The 10479-nt window shown below is 40.7% G+C and overlaps 1 protein-coding gene across 1 annotated transcript in view; it reads right to left on the bottom strand.

Annotated features, from left to right (window-relative positions):
• Positions 1–417: 417 nt before the first annotated feature.
• Positions 418–10479, bottom strand: part of SAMD12 (sterile alpha motif domain containing 12) — a gene marked incomplete at its 3' end in the record, with an annotated part of 241864 nt that continues 231802 nt past the window's right edge. The window contains exon 5 of the mRNA XM_084618349.1: positions 418–2448. Within this exon, the coding sequence (XP_084474475.1) occupies positions 2426–2448 (23 nt within the window). The remainder of the gene's footprint in view (positions 2449–10479) is intronic.

Genomic DNA, 10479 nt, shown 5'->3' with positions numbered 1-10479 from the left:
ATTCTAGAACGTATCACTATGTAATAAACTTGAGTATAGTAAAAGAGGATACTTAACATATAAGTATCTCTCTCTCTTTTTGTTTTGTTTTAAACAAACCAAAAGTTTTTTTTAAACAGCAATAGTAATGTAAGTGACCAACGAAAATGACAGATCTCAGTTCCCAGAATTCATTCTAAATCAGAACAATAGCAAAGGGTTATAAAATGTGCTAAAACTTTTAGTGAAATTCTTCAATGCACATGACCAATTTTGAAAAAAGTCAACTTGCAATACTATGGGCAACTATAAAAAGTACACATTGCTAAAGTATTGCTCTAGCAACTTTGCACTGAGAGGATATTATTCTTATGCCTTTATTGGAGTTTTTTTAACCAATCTAAATTAAAGGCCACAATTTTCAAGAGTGACTTGTGATTCTGGATGCTCGAAAGTTCTGGATGCCCAATTTGAGAAACTTTAGAGAGACCTGGTTTTCAGAATTTTCTGAAAATCAGGCTCCCTTAAGGTGTCAAGTTAAGCACCCAACAATCACGAGACAATTCTGAAAATCTTGGCCATAACTAACTGTAATTGTGCTCTAAATTGATATTATACAGTAGCCAACATGCTGATCCTAATTTTTTTTATAACTGTCCAAAAAGTATATATATTGTTTGCATACCAGGGATGGGTGAAAAGTTCTGACATAAATCCACACCCATCTGACAAAGCCAAAAATATACACTTTGGGTGCACTGGTGCTCTAACTGGTTGATCTTACAATCACTAGTAGTGTATAGAATAGCTTCTAAAAGTGTACCACATGAAATCCCTCAAAAATATCCCTTTGTCTTACTGTTATCCCATGAAGATTCATCTTCTCTCCACTGTTGGTATCTAAGTCTCCGACATGGAAGGCTCTCTACAGGTTTGGCAGATGGACTAAGTGTTAGTCCGTTAGGTTGGAGAGAAAGATGTTCTGTGGCTACCCAAAGTGCCATCTTTCATTTACGAACTGCAAGAGCCACCAGGCTGGTCCCTTGTGATGCTGCTGACTATTTAGTTTACTTCATTGTAAATAGTCTGTTTCAAATAGGTCCCAATGTGAGGGGCGGGATGAAAAGTACTTCCCGCAAGTCCCCGTGGATAAAAACTGTACCACAGCCAGCTGTGACACAACCCGTGATGTCAGCCACTCAGAGACTGAACAACAAATAACAATGCTCAGTTTGAATGCAACAGTCTTGAGCCTGCTACAAAATGCCCAAAGGGTTATTAGAACAATTTACCTTAACCCCAGTTCAGAGTAAAAAAAAAAAAAGTGTGTTTTGGGTAGAAAGAGGAGGAAATGTTAATGGAGGTATCTGTCCTCTATGAGGAGTCGTACAGAGTGGGAGCATCTAGTCCACCTCTCACTCTTTATTATCTTCAAGAGGTTTTGTTCGGACTCTGCAAGTTGTGATTCCCTCCCCCGCACCAAACAGTGATTAGCAGAAGTACCAGAATTTCTCCAGTCTCTCTTGTGTTTAATGTAGACCGAAGCCATAGGCACAATGCATCTCAGAGAAGGGATCTTTTCCTTTACAATTTAATGGGAACTTTACATTAGCACAACAGAAATGTGGACTGCTTGGTTTATTGGTGGGGGCGGGGGACAGCAGACACAATATCCGATAGTCCATTCAACATCCCCTATTCCTGGCTACCTCCATGAGAACTGTTCAATAAGTCTCAATAAAATATGTCTAGTGCATACTTGCCATGAGCAAATCTATCTATGCAATCTCCCATGAATCTGTGAATATAAGCAAGTACGGGTTCTATTTTAGATACAGTCTCAGTGTAGGTACTGAAACATATTTTAGTATTGAAATAAAGAAAATACCTTTCCTGACATGTATAGAATGTGCTAACTCTTCTGTGTGGAGATCACATATAGTTAAACAGAATACCATTAGACTGCATAACTAACATATACAAGACATTTACATTCCTATCGGGGGTGTAATATTGTGAACATTTTTATGGAGGTTGGAGGACTGCTGTAAGTTTTTCCTAAAACATCATCATGCCATCTGCATACATAATAAAATAATCCAGTAGTTGCCATGCTAAAACAGGACTTCCAGTGAAGGGCACAGATAGTCCCCTAAAGGGAACTCACAGTTATGCACAGTGATGAAAACTGGAAACAGTTTTCCAGCTAATGGTCTGTCAATGACCACTTTGAACAAATTAGCACTGTATTTTATGCACCACATTTTAATTCCACAGCAAACCAGGACTTTCCGGAATGCATCATCTTGACTGAATGGTTGTATTTCAGTTAATCTTTCAATTCTCCATGGTCACCTTCTGGCAGTGTCATTTGTTACGCTTTTCACGAAGTAAAGTTCACTTTCATATCACCTGGCAGGACAGAAGCTTTAGAGGCTGGTAGTGTTTATGGAGAAGCCTCTGTTGGGGCTGTAAAAAAACAAAAACAAACAAACAAACAGTAAATATAAGCTCACCTCACAAAAGGCAATTATAACATATTTTAAGAGAAATAACAAGTCAGCAATGTGCTATGCAAATGTACTCTTATTGTAAAGACAAACTACTCCTTATAGTTCAGCTTGTCAGCCTGGTACTCCAATAAGCTGTCCCCATCACCCACATGCTTATTGCTCAATCAGTTCCCTGGAAAAAGGTCAAGTTAGGACCAACAACAAAGGGAGTGCACTCTTGTACATGATTTAATCAGTTTTACACGGATCTAGCACCATGATATAAACCAGCATGAAAAGTTTCGGCGATCCAAGTCCTGCAAAGCAGGGCCTTCTGCTTGTAACATCACTGGTCAGGACTGCCTGCTTTACTGATCCCATTATATTCAAATCACTGGAAAGATTCCTTCAAATCCAAACACAGGGCCTGGATTCTCCTGTCCCATAGACACTGGCCAAGGGGAGCCAAAGCTGTCAGACACCAGCTGGGAGATATAGAAGTAGCTTTGCTTCATGCTCGTCCCACTCCCTTATGCTCTTTAGACCCTTCCCCCTGTGGTGCCCATGGGGCTTAATGGGTCATGGGCGGGGCAGACGAAAGGTGGAGTGCAGCTCCCCCTCCTCTGCTGAGGACAGGAGTGCTCCCCATGATCTCCCCTCTCCTTTGCTTCAGGGATGTTGATAATCAACTTGTCAATAATCAATAACCAGTTAATCAGCAGTCAGTAACTGACAGGAATTGTAATTGCGTTTATATATTTAATGAATGGCAGGCTCTCAAATTCAGATTTGGTTAATAGTAACAGAACTCAAATAAGTCAGCATTGATTGGATTTATTAATCCAATAGTTAGCAAAGACAGCACATGCGCAATGACACACACAAATACCAACGGCTATGGAAGACCTTTCCTGTAGTTTGACAGTCTGTGTCCAGCCTGCCGATGTTCTGATATTAACCCCAAAGTGGTGTTCCATTTATTTATTCTGTTCTGATATGCACATATGTATCGATATAGAAATGGATCTGAAAGCCTGTGAACAGGGTGTGCTGCGGTGCTATGAACATCCTAGCAAGACTCCAATCCTTGATACTGTTTAGTCCTACTTCTGGCAGGCAGATCATGATTCCACCCTGCCAGACCAATCAATAGCTGCCTATTGGGTTCCTTGTTCATAGTCAATAATCAATTATCCATAATTTGTCAGGAATCAATAACCAAAAATCAATAACAATTTTAATTGTGATTATAGGTTCAATGAGTAATGTTCCCTTGAGCTGAGATTTATTTAATAATGACAGACTTTAGATAAATCCAATCAAAGATGATTTATTAATTAAATAGTTAGTAAGACAGCCCATACAAAGAGAGAGATATAATTACCCACCGCTGTGAATGACCTTACCTCAAGGCTAATAAACTTGTTATGACAAAAGATAGAAACTTCTTTAAAAAAAAAATTATTTTTAGGTTTAACAATTAGCAGAATAACTAGCCAAGCAAAATACAATATTTGTCTGTAGTACACTCATAGCTATATTAGAATTTAATAGTTTATACAACTTAAGAAAAGGCTGTGATCTTATTAATATTATTTTACATTAATATTGAAGTTTCTGCCTTATAGTTTTTTCTTCCTTCGGACAAAAAGTTTTGATTCATAGAAAAAAAAACTTTGTAGTTAAATTATTCACTGAGACAGAAATACATGGAGATATATTTATAACTGACATTTGCAAAAAATTGAATTGATGTTACAATAGTATAATAATGGCTATGACCCCAAAATAGTGTGCACCACAAAAAATGTTTTAAGTTTTATATTATTTTCCTTTAGTTATGTTAAAAATGCATTGGTTATTAGCTAAAATTCTTGCTAAAATAAAGTGCTTGGTGGTGGGGGAAGGAGAAGCAGTGAAGTTTTTCACAGACATTGTGAGTGCCTGTGTTTTAGGAATTAGCATTACACACGTAGAACTGTATAATGCAGTGGTGGACAACCTGTGGCCCGTCAGGGTAATCCACTGGTGGGCCATGAAGACAGTTTGTTTACATGGACTGTCTGCAGGCACTGCCGCCCATAGCTCCCAGTGGCTGCGGTTTGCCGTTCCCGGCCACTGGGAGCTGCGGATGGTTGATGTAAACAAACTGTCTTGTGGCCCGCCAGTAGATTACCCTGACAGGCCACGTGCGGCCCACGGGTTGCCCATGACTGGTATAATGTAACCTTAGCAACTCCTATAGTGGACTATAAAACAATCCATGACACATAGTTAGCATACGAACCAGTCACCTCCCATTCCTGATCAGCCCACACCCACTACAACAGCAGAGAATACCTGTGACCATCCCTGATTCTTTAAGATATCCCAGGGGTTGGAAGGAAATGATAAACTTATGAGTAACAGGCTAGTTACCTTTCTTTCCACCAGATGCATAATTAAGTACACAATCATCTACAAAGATGTTGCAATGCCCTGAGGTGAAACCCAGACCAATTAGTGTTTTAACTGAGAAATTACAATAATATATTCCCACCCTTGATATACATATTAGTCCTTTAACATTAAGCCTAAAAGTTCTTGTAAGAGCGAAAGGTATTCATGTCATACAAATGTGTAATAGCATGAGAAAAGCCAAGGAAACTCTCAATCAGTTGCTGCACGATGGAGATGTAAAAACAATGAGGAGTCCTTGTGGCACCTTAGACACTAACAAATTTATTTGGGCATAAGCTTTCATGGGCTAGAACCCACTTCATCAGATGCATGGAGTGGAAAATACAGGAGCAGGTATAAATACATGAAAAGATGTGAGTTGCCTTACCAAGTGTGAGGTCAGTCTAACGAGACAATTCAATTGACAGCAGGATACCAAGGGAGGAAAAATAACTTTTGAAGTGGAAATGAGAGTGGCCCATTTCAGACAGTTGACAAGAAGGTGTGAGTAACACTAGGGGGAAATCAGTATTGGGGAAATTAGGTTTAGGTTTTGTAATGACCCAAGCACTCCCAGTCTTTATTCAGGCCTAATCTGATGGTGTCCAGTTTGCAAATTAATTCTAGTTCTGCAGTTTCACGTTGGAGTCTGTTTTTGAAGTTTGTTTCACACAAAGCTGGACAAAAGTGAGCTTTAAGGCTCTGATTGTGACAGGTGATCCTGGGTGGCATTGTATTGTTTTGTCACTTAAGATGTATGGTTAAGCAGCAAAATGGCCAAAAACAAATGTTGTGTATGCTATTTTTTTCTATGCTTTATACAGATACTTGTATAATAATAAGGATCTGCATACAAAGTGACACAACAGCTGTTTAAAGTAATTATTGTTTACAGTTTTAAGCTGTGTGCATATTAAAGAAGGCTGTTACTATGAAAGAAGGTGGGGCATCCGTTGACACCTAATGGGCCGAGAAAGATGTTTAGGCTTTCCAGGGAGCAATGGTAAACAGCAGCTACTAAAGTTAGACATTGTAAAGTCAGCAGATCCTGATAAATTCCATCCAAGAAGTTTGAAAGAGCTGGGTGAGGATATTGCTGGATCATTAATGCTGATTTTCAATAAGTCTTGGAACGCTGGGGAAGTTCCAGAAGACTGGAAAAAAGCTAATATTGTGCCAATATTTAAAGAGGGTAAATAGGATGACACGGATAATAATAGGCCTGTCAATCTGACACCTATCCCAGGCAAGATAGTGGAACTGCTGATGTGAGACTCAATTAATAAAGAATTAAAGGAGGATAATATATTTAATGCCAGTCAACAAGAGCTTATGAAAAACAGATCCTGTCAAACTAACTTATCTTTTTTGATGAGATTACAGGTTTGGTTGCTAAAGGTACTAATGTTGATATAATATATTTAGACTTCTATAAGGCATTTGACTTAGTACTACATGACATTTGGTTAAAAAACTAGAAAGATATAAAAAATTAACATGGCACACATAAATGGACCAAAAGCTGGTTAACTGATAGGTCTCAAAATGTACTATAAATGGGGAATCATCATCAAATTGGTGCGTTTCTAAGGGGGTGCTGCATGGATTCTTTTTTGGTCCTATGCTATTTACAAGTTTTATTGATGATCTAGAAGAAAACATAAAATCACTGATAAAGTTTGCAGATGACGCAAAAATTGGGGGAGTGGTATATAATGAAGAGGACAGATCACTGATGCAGAGCAATCTGGATCACTTAGTAAGCTGGGTGCAAGCAAGCAATATGTGTTTTAATACAACTACATGTAAAGGTATAAACCTAGGATAAAAGAATATAGGCCATACTTACATGATGGGGGATACTACCCTGGGAAGGAGTGACTCTGAACTAGATTTGGGGATCATGGTGGCTAATCAAGCAAACATAGCCCTTGTGGCCACAACGTCGCACTGAGAGCTAAGGTGCTTCTTGGATGCATAAACAGTGGAGTCTTGAGTAGAAGTAGAGGGGTTATTTTACCTCTGTATTTGGCAGTGGTGCAACCGCTGCTAGACAATGGGTCCACTATTTAATAGTGGGCTTTTCAATCTAACAGAGGAAAGCATAACACAGTCCAATGGCTGGAAATTGAAGCTAGACAAATTCGGATTGGAAATAAGACATACCTTTTTTAAGGGTGACAGTAATTAACCTTTGGAACAACTTACCAAGGTAGTGGTGGATTCTCCATCACTGACAATTTTAAAAGCAAGATTGGATGTTTTTCTAAAAGATTTGCTCTAGGATTTATTTTGGGGAAGTTCTCTCGTCTATGTTATATAGGGGATCAGGCTCGATGATCACAATGGTCCCTTGTGGCCTTGGAATCTATGAATCAGATGATGCTTTGCAGTTAAGATAAAGACGTCTAACAAAGAATGTTATTTCAGTGTGCAGTATTAACCTATCTTACTTATCCTATTTTGAAAGCTGTTTTTAAGATATATTTTTACAATGTATTAACCACAAAATGTATAAATGATGGAACTTTAAAAAAGGGAATAAACAATGCCTAACCACCAGGTATTGAGACAGTTGGAAAGTTGCAATGGGACAGAGAACCTCACAAATAACTTAAAGTAATGAGAAATATGTACCAGAATGAGGAATAGGGTGACCAGATAGGAACTGTGAAAAAACGGGACGGGGTGGGGAGTAAAGGCGCCTATATAAAAAAAAAAAATCCCCAAAAATGGGACTGTCCCTTTAAAAACAGGACATCTGGTCACCCTAATGAGGAAATGGATAAGGATCAGAATGATATACAATAAGGATGGTGTAGCAGGGCCCCCTTTGCTCCTGTCTCTGCTGTGTTCATAAACTATTCAGAGATCCTGGGGCTCAGCAAACACTGGTGCAGTTTATTTACAGTGTGCGCTCCCCCCACCTTCTCACCACATACAGCTTGGGTTTTCATCTGTAAGGACTTCTCAGCTTCTGCACCTAGGAGGGCAGAACTACTGCTCTCCTTCCACACTCTGGCTCCCCACTTCCTTTCTTCCTCTGGGCCTGTATGTAGCTCCAAGCTAATTAGTCTGGGAGCTGTTTCCCATTTGCCAATCAGGTGCAGGTTTCTCTAGGCAGCTCCAACTTACCTCCCTTAATTGGAGCTGGCGTGACAAAGGGCTGGCTCAGGAGTTCCTGCCTAGCACCCTGTCACAGGTGGTGACAGATATGGCAATCTCATGCCATTTCCTTGGGAGACCTTACTAAATAAAGTTTAAATATCTTTGGGGTTCATTGAATTAAAAAAATAGTTTGCGTATTATTGTGGGTCGGGACTGCACGTAACTTCTGGTGGGGGGGAGATGTGAGACCTAGGGAGTATTTAGCAGAAGATGAATGCAAATTCTGTGCCTCCAGTTACACAAAATCCCAGCCGTTGAAGCTATGTCCTGAGGAGTGATCCATTGTCTGCTAATCACCTGTAACATGAATGAGGCCAAGATCAAAGGTCTGAGATGTAGAAAAGGAAAGACTGAACTACTCATGATGGTTCCAGTTCTGAAGCTGAGACAGTTATGACCAGTGTAATGGCATGGCACCCACCTCTCATGAGTGCCCCCTTCTGGCTGGGTGTATCTGCAGTCTTTAAAACCAGTCCTGGCCCTGGTATTGGACCATATTCCCCGGGCTTCCTTCCTGGAGGCAATGGTTTTGTCCTCTTAGTCTGGTCTGGCCTCAGCTCTCCAGCTGGCCTCCTGACAGTTCAGTTCCTTCTGGGGGTTTACTTCTGTCCAATTGTAGGCCCTCCCCCATTACTCCAGGTCCCAGCCCACAGACCCTAAGAATAGCTGCCATGCGCTGCTGTGTCCATTAGCAAAACTGCCTTCATTTCCCTGGACCACTTCCCTGCAGCTCCAGCCTTCACTGACGCCTCACCCTTAGCTCAAGACGGTTCTAAGCTCAGGCCCAGCAGTCAGCCAGCACCTCGTCCTTGCACCCCTGGTCCCTATTAGCACTAAGCTGTTCACTGTCCTGCAGTTCTCTTTGGCCAGCTAGGAGTACCATCTGCATTTCCCTAGCTCAAGCAAGGAACTGCCTGTCTCTGAGCTCTGCAGCTCCTTTTTTATAGGGCCCTCCTGAGCCCTGATTTGCTGCTCTCTGAAGCCTGTCTGATTGGCTGCTTCCCCTGCAGCCTCTCTAGCCTGCTTGGAGGACCGCGTCACTGCTTCTTTCCTGGGACAAGTGTAGCAGGACCCTGAGGCCTCCAGCAAGGGGCCTCTGGAAATAGTCCACCTTGTCATACCATGGGTAAAAATCAGTTGTGGTTTTTCAAGGACTGGCATGTACCAGAGCCAGAAGTTGGAGTGGCCTATGGCAAAGTTTTTAGCATGTGTGTAGGTTCTTTTATTGTTTTTTAATGTCTTCTCTGTAATGCTTTCCACTTAAGAATAAATGTGCTTCTTATACAGAGCTATGTGGTAACTTATAACTGTGGGCCATTATGTTCTTCATAGCCTTCAAAGAAAAAGCAAAGTACAGATGCCGGCCTGTTTAGGCAGACTGCCTTGATGGGAATATTGCCCACTGTAGGCAGGGAACTGAGCCGCCTGGAAAAATCCCAGGCAGGAGGGAGAGAGGTCTCTATCACAGAGAGGTGACATTTAAGGAACCAGGAATTTGCAAATACTTGGAGGATAAAGGGATGGACACTGACAGCCAGCATGGATTTACTAAGAACAAATCATGCCAAACCAGTCTGATTTCCTTCTTTGACAAGATAACTGGTTTGGTGGATAGGGGATTGTGGTGAATATAATACACCTGGAGTTTAGCAAGGCTTCTGATGCAGTCCCGCATGACATTCCAATAAGTAAACTGGAGAAATACGAGCTCGGCAGAGCTACCATTAAGTGGATACGTAATTGGTTAAACAACTGCAAACAAAGAGTTATTATTAATGGAATGATGCTCAATTGGAAAGAGGTCTCAAATAGGGGTTCCACAGGGATCTTTTCTGGGTCTGGTGTTCCTTAACATCTTTATTAATGATCTAGATGTAGAAATAGAGAACATACTGACCATATTTGCAGGTGACACAAAGCTAGAGAGGGTTGCCAACACTTTGGAGGATAGAGCTAAAATTCAAAGGGATTTTGATAAATTGGAGAACTGGGCTATAGACAAGAAAAAGAAAGTGCTACACTTAAGGAAGAAAAACCAAATGTACAAATACAGAATGGGGGATAACCGGCTTGGCAGAAGAACTGATGTAGAGGATAACAGTCTCAACATGTGTCAACAATGCGATGCTGTTGGGGAAAAAAAAAGCAAATCCAATTTTAGGTTGCATTAACAGAAGCATAGCATGCAAGTCACGGGAGGGGATAATACTGCTCTACTGTGTCCAATTTTGGTCACCAATATATAGAAAGGATGTACAGAAACTGGAAAGGATCCAAAGGCAAGCAATAAAGATGATTAAAGGGATGGAATGCTAGCCATATGAGCAAAGGAGGAAGGAACTGGGTATGTTTAGTTTGGAAAAAGAGGAGATTAAGGGTGGGTCATGATAGCGGTCTTCAA

The sequence above is a fragment of the Lepidochelys olivacea genome (assembly GCF_965140295.1).
Source record: "Lepidochelys olivacea isolate rLepOli2 genome assembly, chromosome: 2".
Lineage (NCBI taxonomy): Eukaryota > Metazoa > Chordata > Testudines > Cheloniidae > Lepidochelys > Lepidochelys olivacea.
Note: the sequence above shows the minus strand (reverse complement) of the source record. Positions and strands in the feature narration are given on the sequence as shown.